This window comes from Microtus pennsylvanicus, chromosome 6 (genome assembly GCF_037038515.1).
Source record: "Microtus pennsylvanicus isolate mMicPen1 chromosome 6, mMicPen1.hap1, whole genome shotgun sequence".
NCBI classification, from domain to species: domain Eukaryota; kingdom Metazoa; phylum Chordata; class Mammalia; order Rodentia; family Cricetidae; genus Microtus; species Microtus pennsylvanicus.
The window spans coordinates 72,482,542-72,497,668 of NC_134584.1; the positions used below are offsets into that span (position 1 = coordinate 72,482,542).

General features: G+C 43.2%; 1 protein-coding gene across 1 annotated transcript in view; it reads left to right on the forward strand.

The window, feature by feature from the left end:
- Rhobtb3 (Rho related BTB domain containing 3) overlaps window positions 1-13,778 on the forward strand; it is a 63,136-nt gene extending 49,358 nt beyond the window's left edge. Inside the window, exons 11-13 of the mRNA XM_075976439.1 lie at window positions 3,846-3,942; window positions 10,015-10,723; window positions 11,138-13,778. Coding sequence (XP_075832554.1) covers window positions 3,846-3,942; window positions 10,015-10,130 — 213 coding nt within the window. The 3' untranslated portion in view covers window positions 10,131-10,723; window positions 11,138-13,778. The remainder of the gene's footprint in view (window positions 1-3,845; window positions 3,943-10,014; window positions 10,724-11,137) is intronic.
- The last annotated feature ends 1,349 nt before the right edge of the window (window positions 13,779-15,127 follow it).

Here is a 15,127-nt window from a genome sequence, read left to right on the forward strand (position 1 = left end):
AGCACAGACTCTTGTCAGCTGAAAGCTTGCCTCCAGGCTGAAGCAAAGTCGTTAATCATTATATATATTTCTGGGTATACAAGGCATTTAGCCAAAGCATCTGAGCATTTTAACTATTTTATACTTCATTTCTGTCATAATCAAAATTTATGATTAATATTAATTAATGTTAATTTAATATTATATATTAAAAACAAATTTAAAAAATCAAGTAACCCTTATCTTTCGCTCGTGTACTTATATTGACCTTGAACAAATTTCCCTCTTGTTAGCATGTCTGCATCCTGAATTCCTTTATTTTTATTTTATTTAATTTATTTGGAAACAGGGACTCACTTATCCCAGGCCAACCCCAAGAATGATCTTGAATTCACAGTTCTTCTGCCTCTACCTCTGGAGTACTGGGGTTCTGACTGTGCCCCTGCTGGAGATGGAGCCCAGGGCTTCCCGCTACTAGCCGAGCTCTGTTTGTTTTTAGTGGATCCTCTTCAGACTCTGCTAAGAGCCCTATTTGTGAGTAGGCAGGAGAGCATCCCATGTGGTCACTTCTTACTGGCTTAAGGCACCTTCCACAGTTGCCCATGTGTTTACTTTTCTGTCAACAAGGCCTTCCGAGTTGTCTTCCCCAGTACTAGCTGTTGTACAGGGAGGCTGCACTTTAATTTCCCAGCTGCCAAGACCCGAATAATCACACAAAAACTCTATTAACTATAACACTGTTTAACCAATAGCTTAGGCATATTCCTAGTAGTTCATATATCTTAAATTAACCCATTTCTATTAATCTATGTATCACCACAAGGCTGTGGCCTACCAGTAAGTTTCCAGTGTCTTTCTCCTTCGGGAGCTATGTGGCATCTCCAAATCTGCCTTTTTTCTCCCTGTGTTCAGTTTAGTTTTCCTGCCTAGGTCTATTCGGCCCTGCCATTGGGCAAAATAGCTTCTTTATTAACCAATGGTAATAGAATATATTCACAGCATATGAAGAGGAATCCCACATCAAGCTGCTGACGCTCTTTAGTTTTCCGTCTGAGGTTTGAAAGTTTATCATATCTACCCTAAATTTTATTGTTTCTGTTCAAACCTAAAAAAATGTTTATTTTATTATATGTGTATGGGTGTTTTATCTGCATGTGTACCTGTATATCACATATATGTCTGGTGCCCACAGAGGCCAAAGAAGGCTTCAGGGGCCCTGGTACTAGAGTTACAGAGACTCCTACGTGGCCCTTTGGACGCTGGGAACCAAATCTGAGTCCTCTGCAAGAGCAGCTGCTGCTCTTAACCACTAAGTCATCTCTCCAACCCAAGTTTTGTTTCTTAAGACCTTTTATAAAATGTTTTTTTTTTGTTTTTTGTTTTTTACTATTAAGTGTGTGTGTGTGTGTTGTGCCCTTGAAGGGGATTGTAGGAAACCCCTCCTCCTCTCATTTCCATCCCTGCCTGAGGAGACAACTTTTCTCTGCCTAGGATGCTTGCCTCGTTCTGCTCCTGCAGGTCCAAAGGAAAGAGGCTAACCAGCTGTGGATGGAAACTTCTAGAGCTGTACCTTCCCTGTTTGTAATATGATTGTCGTAAGTGTTTAGCATAACAACAGAAACACACCAGCTTCCTCTTGGAAGGTTTGAGATTCCCAGTTTGTACAGAATTCGGTATGTCCTCCCGGTTCTTGTCTTCGCAGAGTTAAGCTCCCCAGTAGCTCTTCGGATCTAAATTTCCCATCACATGGCTCGTCCTCCGGTATAGGAGAACGGTTGCAGTGCCCCTCCCTATGCTCAGCCCTGCTCTCTACCGAGGGGCCTATATTTTCATCCATCATCCATTCTGTCATCTACTGTACCAGAGACGTGTGCTTCCCCAGTTGGCTTCTTTGTCTTATTTTCTGAAATTTTATTTTAGTTTAAACCCTTTATCATAGGATAGCACATGCATTTCGCAAACACTAATTTTATTTTTTTGTTGTTGTTGATTTGTTTTTTGAGAAATATCCTTGCTTGGCATGGAAATTTCTATGTAGACTAGGCTGTCCTTGGACTCAGAGACATCCTCCTGCCTCTGCTTCCTGAATACTGGGGTAAATGGCATAGGGCAGCATGCCAGGCCAAAACTCTAATTTTACAATGAGGTGCCTTCCATTTTTTTTGCCTAGAGACCTTAATATATATTGTATAATATATATAATACCTCAGGTTGTGCATTTGAAGGAAGTTTTCTTAGCCAGCTTTTCCCCCTTAGGCTGTTCCCTGGCCTTCCTGTTCCAGGTCGCCTGCTTTGTCAGTTGTCTGGTAGCTTCCATTAACACAGCTATGGGTTTTTACTCTATCCCTGGGCATTACTTGTTTTATCTGCTAAAAGACAGAGAAGAAATTACTAAAATGTGATAAGGAATTGGCTGTGAAATCCCTTTCAGTTCACAACTTCTGAGTACTGAGAAGAATAGGTAACTGTGAATCTACATGTCAAGAATTATTCTAATTTAAAATACAACTTTTTGTAAGATCATCCTTGGGTTTGTTCTGTAAGATATGGAATTAGAATTAAATTCTTTCCAATTTAGCATTGCTTTTTGCTTACGTAATTTTTTTAGTGTTCTTAAAAGACTACCTTTAGCTAAAAGGAAAGCATCCTAAAAGACCATCTGAGGAAGAATGGATAAACCTAATGTGGCATATGTGTATGTGGAATGTTATGGTTTCTCTTATAGCATGTACCTACTGTAGTCAGATTTCTTGTGTCAAAAAGTAAAACAGCATAATCTAAAGAAAGTTATTTGTGTTAAGCAAATATGTTTAATTTTGGATGATGGAATCATCTGGAGATGGATTACGGTACTGTTTGTACTTAGTGCCACTAAGCTGCCCACGTCTAGGTATATACCACAATGACGATCACAGAGAACTTGACCCAAATTGCCTGTCATCGAGTTACTGTAGTCCAGATTGATGGTTGGCTAGACCAGTGCATGTCTGGGTTGACCCCAGGAGATTCTGTCAGCAGCCAGACTGCTCTTAGTCTTCCTCAATTAGCAGCTCTTAGAACTCAGAAGTAGAAGAATTACACAGAGATCCAGTTCCACATAGCAATGACCCTAGGAGCAAATGCTCAGCTCTGTCTGAGATAGGATTGTGCTTAGTGATGACCTTGTGTTAAAAGTTTACATTGAACTCGGGAGGCAGAGGCAGGCGGATCTCTGTGAGTTCTAGGCCAGCCTGGTCTATAAGAGCTAGTTCCAGGACAGGCTCCAAAGCTACAGAGAAACCCTGTCTCGAAAAACTAAAAAAAAAAAAAAAAGAAAGAAAAAAAAGTTTACATTGAAGCATTAAGAACCTCAGTGTTTACTGGGGGCAGGTGCAGCCTGTCGCTCTGGCAGACTGGCTGGATTCTGGTGACTTGGCTGTTTTGCTGGACGAGCTAACCTTATCAGTATTTTTTTTTTTATGAGCAGCCATATCGTTTATTGGGACAGTTTCCAGAAGGCAGATGATAAAGATTTTCCCAACATGAATTTACTATATTCTTTTTTTTTTAATGATAAAGCTATTGTTTTACATTTCTTTGTAGAAAAATTTAGAAAATACTAAGTAAGAATGTAATCGATAAACATGCACTATTAGATTTCCTTATCTATTACCCTTTTGCTAACCTTGCTTTTTTTTTTTTTTTTTTTTTACAGTTTGCAGAATTTTAAATGCTTTTCTTTTTGTTAATAGTGCTCCAGTCTCCTCTCTGGGGCCACAGTTACCAAACACTGCAGTGCTTACAGGCACACACCCGTGGGTGTGGGCTCCGATTTCTCCCATGAGCAGAGCAGATTGTAATATCGTTCCCTTTTCATTTTCTTGTAGTTTCACCACTCTGATTGCCTTTCTACGTGGCTGCTTCACTTCATCGCCACCAACTACCTCATATTCAGCCAGAAGCCTGAATTTCAAGACCTTTCAGGTAGACTGCTAATTTCTGCTTTGAAAAGAAAATGGTATGGCCTTTGAGGTTCGAGATATAATTAATAAAAGGCAGTTGCTTTGACATAAAAACACAAATGCAGTGTCCTACACGTCCTTTCGGTTCTGCTGTGTGATTGAGACACTTTCACCTACAATCATCTGTGTTGTGTGAGCAGTCTGACCTGTTACACAAGAAGTGTTCCAATGATTATCTTACAGTACTCATTCATTTTTAATTGTTTTTTTTCTGGTAGGAGAGTTAGGGTGGTGAAGAGTGTCCTCAGGTGCCATTTGACTGTGATAAATGAGACCTTAGTTTTTACTTAAGTCAGTCAGCAGCAAAATTTAAATGATATAAGTTTAAACTGCTTTTTTTCGTAGAAATACAAATATCGATTGTTATTATAATATGTCATCTTTAATACTTAGAGAATCTATATGTATATATCTACATAGGAACTTTGTAATAAGTTTTTTTATTGACCAAATATTACGCATCTTGCCAACTGAAAGTAATTATACTATAATTTTAAAGTAAAGTAAATGGTAAGGATTAGATGAGTCAGCCAGGCATGGTAGTGCGAGTATGTAATCCCTGCACTTGGAAAGAAGAGGCAATAGGACCCTGAGTTCAAGGCCAGTCTAGACCACATAGCGACCAATCACAGGGTGAGATTCCTAGAACTGTGTAATAGGAAAGAGCACAAAGGTGGAGTGTTCATCAGAGTGGGCAATGAGACCAACAGAGTCAGAAAAAAGTGAAAATGAGTAATGGACCTTTAGTGTTTCAAGTATAAATTTACTAATTATGGCAATGAATGCAAACATATATCTCAGTTTTCTATTGCTGGGACCAAACCCTGTTAAGTAGGCTTATTGTTGCTCCTGGTGTGAGGGAGGATAGTACATCCTGGCCGGAAAGCAGCAAAGCGAAAGCTTCGTGGTTCTGGTGAGGATGTGTGGCAGATGTGCATATCTGAACCAAGAACAGACTCAATTTGGAGTAGTTCTAAACAGCTCTTTACACCACGGTCAATTCTTCCATGATTCTTATTCAGGCAGACCACAGCAAGTCTAAGATTAGGTACTTTGCATAAAAGGTGGGTGGGCTGCAATTTTAGCTACGGTTAATGGAGTGTGCTTCCCTTACTTTTGATAAGAGCATCCAGGACACTGAGCCAACAGACTGCAGGGGTGTGTAACTGACTCAAGGCCCCAGAGGCTGAGCTCTGAAGCCAAAATTAGCTCACGCCAAGGTCTCCCTTCCAATAACCTGTCAGAGCTTTGCCTGAGCCCAGTAAAGAGCATGGAAGTCTGGTTCTGGGTAATGTGTGGTCTCCTCTGTGGCATCTCTATCTGCACTCCAGTGCAAGATGCTCCCGTGAAAGCCTTTCCTTTCTCATCAAGAACCAAATAGACGCTGACTTCTCCCTGTGTCCCTTTCCCTCCAGCCCTCAGGCAGAGCCCCTGGTGATGACATTGAAGACAGACCCTCTGCATCTCAGAAGATGCAGAGCAGCAGCTCGGTTTCTACTCTTCCTTTCAAAACAGAGACAGGGGCAGCCCTCTGGCACTCTCCCTTGGCTGTCTTTGTTCTTGTAAAAAATTATCAAGAGAATCCACCTCAACCTCTGAAATTCAGACAAGAAACAAAAGAGCCCAAACATGGCATAATTTCTCTTCTGTGCAATAAGCATAATTTTGTTTCTGTTTTATATGTGGGACACTTTTAGTTTTCAGTCATTAAATATGACAATCTTACGGCCAATTACTGAAGATATACAAACCACAGACTGGTTTTCACTGCCATGGAGTCATTTTAACATCTCACTGGCTCCCATATTCTTTAAAACCATGAAACTTTCCCAGGAACTACTCAGTTCATTTAGCCAGCAGAACTCAATGCAGGGTTTCAAGGACTCTTCATAATCCCCAGAACCTTCAGAAACCATGTGGGGAGCCCGTGCCTTTCCCTTTCCCCTGCAGGCACTCACTGTACTTCTGCAGAGTTGTGGGGTGCTTGAATGTGGGACCTCTAGATAACACAGGGAAAATTGTGTTGTAGCACGGTTAATAAACATCCAGAGACAGATATTGGGGTTCAACCTGAGGATCAGAAAAGCAAAGCAGTCAAGCCACTAGAGAGCTCGTACCTCGAAGAAATCCTCAGACTGAAAAGAGACCTAGTTCCTGTCTCATCTCGGTTTATATTCCTCTCTGGTGCTGGATTTAAAGGCGTGCTCCACTACCATTGGGTGTCTATGGTGAACTAGTGTGGCTACTGGGATGAGAGATGTGTGCCACCATTGCCGGGTCTGTGTGGCTGGCCAGTGTGGCTGTCTTCCTCTCTGATCTTCAGGCAAGCTTTGTTTATTAAAATACAAATGACACACCACTACAGTGTGCCGTGAACACTGCCTCTCAGCAGTAAAGTACTCCTAGGGCCTCCTACAACCAGGTCACTCTCTTGCCCAGTTGGTGTTTGTGTGGAAAGGAAGAGAGAGAGACAAAGAGAGACAGAGAGAGGCTGGGAAATGCTGGGGGTTTATTAGTCCCTGTTGGAGCAGGGCAGCAGGCTGATCTCTTGTGTTTTATTTTCCTTAAGTCCCACAGAACTGAAATCCTTTACATACAAGACAAGATTTATACCAATGATCATACAGTTTCCACCCTGCTTTAGGGAGAAGAAACTGACCATTAAACTCAGAATAAAAGAGAGTGTATGTGGGTAGTAGACGAGTAAAATGTATGTGAGGTGACAAGGTTAGAGTAGGAGTCACCCCTGTGGGGCAGGAGAGGAGAGCTGGGATTAGAGTGGCTGCTTTGGTGACAATGAGGAGAAATTTAGAAACAACGAGACCAGTTTCAGGACTGGGAAAAATCAGATATAGTCCCTCCACTGGGAAAACTCAGATACAGTTCCTCCAAGAGAACATGCAAGGCAGAGAAAGACAGGCGATCCCGAAAAGACAGAGGAAGAGAACAGGACAGACCACAAGCATTTCGACAGCTAACAGCTCGAGATATACCAGAAGAGGATGTCAGAAGTCCTGAGAATCCCAGCGAACAACTCGAGCTATACCAGAAGAGGATGTCCGAAGTCCTGAGAATCCCAGCGAACAACTCGAGCTATACCAGAAGAGGATGTCCGAAGTCCTGAGAATCCCAGCGAACAACTCGAGCTATACCAGAAGAGGATGTCTGAAGTCCTGAGAATCCCAGCGAACAACTCGAGCTATACCAGAAGGGGATGTCTGAAGTCCTGAGAATCCCAGCGAACAACTCGAGCTATACCAGAAGGGGATGTCTGAAGTCCTGAGAATCCCAGTGAACAACTCGAGTTATACCAGAAGAGGATGTCCAAAGTCCTGAGAATCCCAGTGAACAACTCGAGCTATACCAGAAGAGGATGTCCAAAGTCCTGAGAATCCCAGCGAACAACTCGAGCTATACCAGAAGAGGATGTCCGAAGTCCTGAGAATCCCAGCAAACAACTCGAGCTATACCAGAAGAGGATGTCCGAAGTCCTGAGAATCCCAGCGAACAACTCGAGCTATACCAGAAGAGGATGTCCGAAGTCCTGAGAATCCCAGCAAACAACTCGAGCTATACCAGAAGAGGATGTCCGAAGTCCTGAGAATCCCAGTGAACAACTCGAGCTATACCAGAAGAGGATGTCCAAAGTTCTGAGAATCCCAGCAAACAACTCGAGCTATACCAGAAGAGGATGTCCAAAGTTCTGAGAATCCCAGCAGCTTTCCTGAACCCCACTGCCACCTGTGCTCTTTCCCTCCTGCATGACCTGAGTAGTGAACTAGGCTGTCTCTGGAGACATTTACAAGTCAGTGAAGGTCATATCAGCTGTCTTTGACTGTATATACTCAGCCAGATATGTTTAAAACTAGATTTATTTATTTTATGTGTGTTTTACTACATATACAAGTGCCTGACTTGAATGCAGTACCCCTGGAGGCCAGAAGAGGGCATCAGATTTCTGAGCATGCAGAGAATTATGAAATATGCTGAATCAGTAGTTATGAACTGGCAACCGCTGACTCCAGTCAAGTCTACCAGGGTTTATTTTTTTCAGCCACGAGTCTTCAGGGGAAAATCTAAAAGAGTTGGATACCCTGGGTCTGCCTTGCTTCTGGGAAAGCCTGGAACTAAGAAGTGGCTGCCCACTCCAAAGGGGACATGTCCTCTCCAAAGGGCTAGAGTCTTTCCCCCCCTCTCAGTGGTGATTGTATACCCAGAACCCTTCCCACCTGCTTGGGGTTTGGCAGCTCCTGTCATCCCCTTTACAGCTCCCCTGTGGAGCGTCAGCTGTCGGCTTTGGAAGCTCTCCAGGTCTCACTAGAGTTTTCTGATTGTTTTCTCTCGACAGCACTCTTTTCCTTTGTTTTCATCTTTACTTTTCTCATCAACAGCTCATGCTTTGCTTTATAGCAGAGGTTTGAACTCCTAACCTTGCGGCCTCTGCCTTCCAAGTGCTTGGTGAAACTTTTCTTCTCCAAAGTTATTTAGAAATTGGCTCATTCCACCTTAGGGTTAAACACACAGGTTTTTTATATAATGTATTTATTTTTATTTTATGTGGATTGGTGATTTGTCTGCATGTCTGTCTGTCTGTCTGAGAGTGTCAGATCTTGGATTTACAGACATCCGCCATGTGGGTACTCTTGAAGAGCAGGAAGTGCTCTCTCTCAACCTCTGAGCCATCTCTCCGGTCCTACACTAGACACTTCAGAAGATATATAGCAACATACAGGAAAATTTGACCCTTGATGTTTGTGAATTCCCTTTTCTCATGATAGGTTTAACTTAGCTAAGTATTGTGGTATGTTTTATGAAGCAGTGTTTGGGTCCATGTTTTATGAAGCAGTGTTTGTTTGGGTCCATGTTTTATGAAGCAGTGTTTCGGTGCTGTTTTTACTGGCTGCCAAAGCTCATCTGCAGTCACTTTTTTCTGGGGTTCTAGTTTTGTTGTTTTGATTTTGAGTTTGTTTGTTTGTGTTTGAGACAGGGTCTCACTCTGTAGCCATGGCTGTCCTGGAAGTCACCGTGTTCACCAGGCTGGCTTAGAACTCACAAAAACTGCCTGCCTGTTCTCCCCAACTGCTGGGATTAAAGGCGTATGCCACCACACGCTGTTTGGAGTTCTGTCATTACTAGGCCACGTCATTCACCTTTGCTTCCTCATGAAGCAATGAAGGACTCCCCTGAGCAAGCAGCCTTTTTACTGTCATTTAGATCTTATAACTAGGTCATTGTTAATCCACGTGCCCATGAAGCTGAACAGCAGGTGGAGGAATCAAACTAAGTACAATGAAGTGGAAATGCGAACTGAAGGGAGGGATCCCAGACCCATAAATGTTTAAAGTCCTAGGTGTGCCTGAGGCAGGATGAAGCCTGGGGTTTCAACAGTGAAATTCATAAATGCTGACTAAGCATTTGGTAGGCGTCTCCCTACCGGTGGAGCCAACATTTATAGGAAATGGGAAGCTCAGAAATTCAAGCCCAGCAAGTCACAGATTCATAGACTGTGGGTGGAGCTGAGCGTAGGGTGCGGGCCTGGACTGAAGTCAGGTTTCTATGGAAGTGGGTCCAGAGCGCATGGTGTACAGGGAGGCTAGAGGAGCAAGCCAGAAGACCAGGAACTCGCGGTGCGGTAGACTCCGGAGTAGGGAATCCCGAGGGGAATGAGTAGATTAGCTGGTGCCTGCACTGGAGGGGAAGTAGAGTCAGGACAAGTTTATAGAGTGTGAAAGGTCAGCTTATCCACAAAGAAAGATGGATTTGTTATCTCCAGTGAAAGCAAACGTTGTATTGAAAGAGAAAAGGGAAGCAGTGAAATCCCACCTCCTGGAGCAGTGCATGTCAGCATTAACCACATAGTGCTATAAATCCTGACGGCTGCAGTTATCCAGATTCTGACCCATTCTGGAAGGCTGTGGGAAGGGTGGGGGATATAAGAGACTAAACCCCTCTGTCACGTAACAATCAAATGTTTGTATTTCATTTTGACAAAAAAATATATATGTAATTAACTTTTTTCCCTTTAAAATTTCAGTGGAAGAACGAAGTTTTGTTGAGAAGCACAGATGGCCATCAAACATATACTTGAAGCAGCTGGCAGAGTACAGGAAGTATATCCACTCCCGAAAATGTCGCTGTTTAGTCATGTGACCTGAGCTTTTGTGTATAGACATACTTTTTTACTGTTATGAAGAATGGGTACCTTTGGGTTCCAGTAAAATTCTTATAATTGAATCAGTATGGTATTTTAAAAACACCATATAGCTTCTTATTAGCTTTGAAGGCTGCGGAGGTCTTAAAAGGGAGCACAGACTTTAATGCTTCGCCCAGAACATAAATCTCCTGGACAGTGGCTTCTCCTCTAGGTTGCCCCGTTGCTTTAATAGCATTAAACCTCTCCTCATTAAGAGATGTTTAATTTTAAAAATATCATCTAGGATAAATACAAAAATTTCATCATGTCTGACTGATTGCTAAAATAAGGGCCATTTAAAAGCCAAGTGTAACTGTGAATTTGGGGGAGCGCTGTCCAGTGCATCGTGAAGTTTTAGGAATAGGAATTTGCCATCCGTCAGTCACACACCAGCTGGTTCCAGTTCGGTAGGCGTGTTTGAATCGATATAATGAAGAACATCTGCCTGTCTGGTCCATGCAACCACATCTGCTTGCCGATTGGCTAACCCAGTCAGGGCTAGCAGTTACTGCTGTGCAACCTTCTGGATTCTGCAGCTCCCACAAACCCAGTCAGGGCTAGCAGTTACTGCTGTGCAACCTTCTGGATTCTGCAGCTCCCACAAACCCAGTCAGGGCTAGCAGTTACTGCTGTGCAACCTTCTGGATTCTGCAGCTCCCACAAACCCAGTCAGGGCTAGCAGTTACTGCTGTGCAACCTTCTGGATTCTGCAGCTCCCACAAACCCAGTCAGGGCTAGCAGTTACTGCTGTGCAACCTTCTGGATTCTGCAGCTCCCACAAACCCAGTCAGGGCTAGCAGTTACTGCTGTGCAACCTTCTGGATTCTGCAGCTCCCACAAACCCAGTCAGGGCGAGCAGTTACTGCTGTGCAACCTTCTGGATTCTGCAGCTCCCACAAACCCAGTCAGGGCGAGCAGTTACTGCTGTGCAACCTTCTGGACTCTGCAGCTCCCACAAACCCAGTCAGGGCTAGCAGTTACTGCTGTGCAACCTTCTGGATTCTGCAGCTCCCACAAACCCAGTCAGGGCGAGCAGTTACTGCTGTGCAACCTTCTGGATTCTGCAGCTCCCACAAACCCAGTCAGGGCTAGCAGTTACTGCTGTGCAACCTTCTGGATCCTGCAGCTCCCACAAACCCAGTCAGGGCGAGCAGTTATTGCTGTGCAACCTTCTGGATTCTGCAGCTCCCACACTTAGAAAGGCCTGGCACTTGTTTAGGCTCTGCTAGTACACTGTTGAATTCCTAAAAATGTTTGAAAGAAGGCTTCCATATTTTCACTTTGCACTGGCTCCCCAAAATTCGTATTGAGGGAAAATGCGCTCTCTCTCTCTCTCTCTCTCTCTCTCTCTCTCTCTCTCTCTCTCTCTCTCTCTCTCACACCACAGGGTTTCTCTGTGTAACAGCCCTGGCTATCCTAGAACTTGCTTTGTAGATTAGGCTGGCCTTGAACCTACAGAAATCTGCCTGCCTCTGCCTCTGGAGTGCTGAGATTAAAGGCATATGCCACCATGCCTGGCTAAAAAAATGCCTTTTTAAAAAATTTTATTTTATTTAATCATTTTTTCACCTATTTTACATATCAACCACATTTTCCTCTCCCTCCTAATCTCCTACTCCCTCCCTCATCTCCCATCTACCCCCTCTCATCCACTCCTCTGTCTCCCTTCAGAAAGGGACAGGCCTCCCGTGGGCTTGAACAAAGAAAGCATGGCCATCAAGTTGAGGTAGGACTGGGCTCCTTGCCTGCATCAAGGCTAGATGAGGTAATTAAAATGCTCTTTTCTTATTCAAACCTCACTCCAAGAGTGCCCAGCAGATTTGTGGACGCTGGGAGAGCAGAGTGGAGAGGCCCCCTTTGGGAGGCTTGCTCCGCCTAGTGCCTCCACAGCGACCTCTTCTGGCAGGAAGACATGCTTTCGGCTGACTTTGGGACACTAACTTCTTGCTCTATCCCAGAACAGTACTTTCTTGATCAATATGTAAAGCCAGGAAGTTGATAAGAGTGAGTGAGTAGCCTGACTAAATAAAGTTTTAGAGATAATCACAGGAAAAAATGCCTTCTAGAGACTTGGGTACAAAAGCTGAAGTATTCTTTCTTTTAAATGTATCTGTTAAGATTAGGATGCCAGTGGCTTGAATTGAGTTCTTTCCAGGGACTGAAAGGCCATCTGGTATGAAATAGCAAAGCCACCTAAGAAGGTTTAAAAAATGGAGAGACAGTGTGGGCTGGGAAGGCCAACTAGTTCTCTTATATTGCGTGTTTGCAGAAATGATTCTGCAAGATGCGCACAGCTTGGGCATGGAAAATACAGATTGCTGTGCAGTGCTAACATCATGGCATCTGTAATTTAGTGCTGGGCTCTATTGTCCTAGTTTCCAGCGATTTTAATATACATATTTTTCCAACTTTTCAAAAGTTTGATTCAGCAGTCTCACCCTGTAGTGTTAGGGTGACATCCAGAAGACCCTCTTCTGCATAGCAATACTGTTAGAGTAAAGGGGAAAGAGCTCCTGGAGCTAGATCCCCGAGAGGACTCATTTTAATTGTGCTGTGTCAGTGAAGATTATTAGAATGCGTTTTGGTTTTTGCATTTTAAGTTACACACCTATTGGCAAGTCCCACTTGGTGGCTTAGCATTGTAAAGAACAGTTAATGTAGCGGTACCTAGAAGGTCCTTTGTCATTGTAGATCCAATGGTAGCCCTTTGATACTTGAATGCATATACTCACCCTCTGTGCTAATCACAGCAATTAAAATTCTAAAAGCTTAGGAAATTGAAAAATAGGAGTTGAGAAACAAAGCATTTTCTCAGAAATACTATGTTAACATTTAACTAGGGCGCTCTCCGGAGTGGGAACCGAATTTGGAAACGGGTGGTCTCGAGTGTTTTTTCTAGAGGTTTCCCCACTACCTGTGACAGTGGCTGGGGCAGAACAGAAGTGAATTCTTAAGCACATTTGAATACAGACCCCTCAGTACTATGGAATTCACCCAATTGAAAGTAACAACAAGTTTCAAATACTTAAAATGATCATGGCTAAATTCATGCTGGCTTTCAGGGTTGTTTCCCACTCAAAGGATTATTTTAGATGGCTGTATGCAAATTTTCTGCTTCAATATATTTACCACGCATTTTAGTTAGAGGATACTGTGTAGTAGAAATAAGGCCCCTTCCTTCAGGGCCAGGTTTGCGTCATATTAAGCAATCCCTTGTATGCTGCTGGCTACTTTCTCCCTGTTCTACCACAGGGGACTAGATTCTAAGAGAGAGCACTGGCTGGAGACTGAAGCCCACCCCTGTGCAAGCCGTACTGGGGCTTCGTCAGGATCCTGGAAGACTGAGGAATCAGATGGATTTGACTTCCAAGATGGCCAAATTTTTTAACTGTAATTTTACAAATGATACTACACTGATATAACCAATTAGGTTTAATATGTCTTCAATAATTATTTTATTTAAAGCATCTTGTTTAATTCAACTTTTAATCAGATTTTGCAAAGGGTATGTATGTATTTTAATATAACCTGACCTGAATTTATATGTTTTTAGCTTTAGTATTTAATGTTTTATAACAAATAAACCATTTTTTACAAAAACAGGTGTAACAAAGTGTTCGTGGTTATGCCTACTTTGGATATACAATGCTGAAATGATTTGGGGAATATTGAATTTCTCAAGCACAGTTATGTTTTATAGACAATTCCTATTATGTAGAAAGTTCTGAGCATTGCTGCTGTTGTTCTTGTAGATGTGAGCTGAGGTGAGAAGACCGTGCCACCTCTCATATCTGCTTAAAGGATAAAACAGCTTCCTAGAATCATTTAACACGGAACATGCAGGTTCGAGCACGAACCGAGCCCAAGAGTTTATGGGGTGGAGAGCTGTTCTGTGTAGTAGAGGAATGAACAGCTCACTAGGCCTGAGGAACCCAGATGGAGGAAAGAATAGCAGCCAAGCATGAGGCCATGTTGTGTAGTGTGTGTTGAAGGCCCTCTGCGGAAGAACTGCCTGAAAAGCCTGCTGAGCTCACCAAGGGCCCTACAGTACCTATGATGTTGTGCTCCTATCAGAAACCTGATCTAGGAACACAAATTCCTACAAGGTCTCTATGGCCTATAGAAGGCCTGGTATACACCTTCCCAGCAAGGGCTTTGGTAAGCCAGGCCTACCTTCTCTGCCTGATACTGCTCTCCCAAGCAGAAAATGTGTCCCATCCTGATACCTTGGCTTGTTCATTAGGTTCTCTATATACTTCATCCTCTTTCTGTGCCTTGGACTAGGTGGTTATTCCCTAATGCAAAATCTTGCATATCTAAGATAACTCAATTTAAACAGCATTTCTCTTGTGTTCTGTGAATCTCCCAGAATCCATTACTTCTACATGTGTCTTTCCTTGGCCACTTGTTGTGCCTTTGTTGTAGAACCTACGTTCCTAGGTATGTTTGTCAGTGGTCTCTATGTGGCTGCTTCTTGAGGTCCAAGCCCATGTCTTGATTTATCTCCCTAGTCCTTGCTCACACAAAGGCCAGGCATAATCATATATTATGTCTATAGTGATTATTGTGCCAATTTGAGCCCCGCTGCCTCTGAAAAGGCCAGATTGAGCAGAATGGACAGTAACCACAGACTTGCAGATGAAGACACTTGGCTCTCTGCTCTGCCAGGAATAATAGCTAGTCAAGGTGACGTTTCCCATGAATACAAGATACAGAATGGAAACATGCCTCATGAAGAGCCACCGGGGGGCTACAGGGCATGCGTAAATGACCCTAAGACACCTCTGGCTTCTGGACTGCTCTGTAAGTCAGGCAGGAAGATGGGATGAGGAGATGGAAAATGGTTTATGGAACATAACAAATGGAGAAAACATCCTACATACTACACAACTGCATACTACATACTACATACATACATACTACACAACTGCATACTACATATTACATACATCCT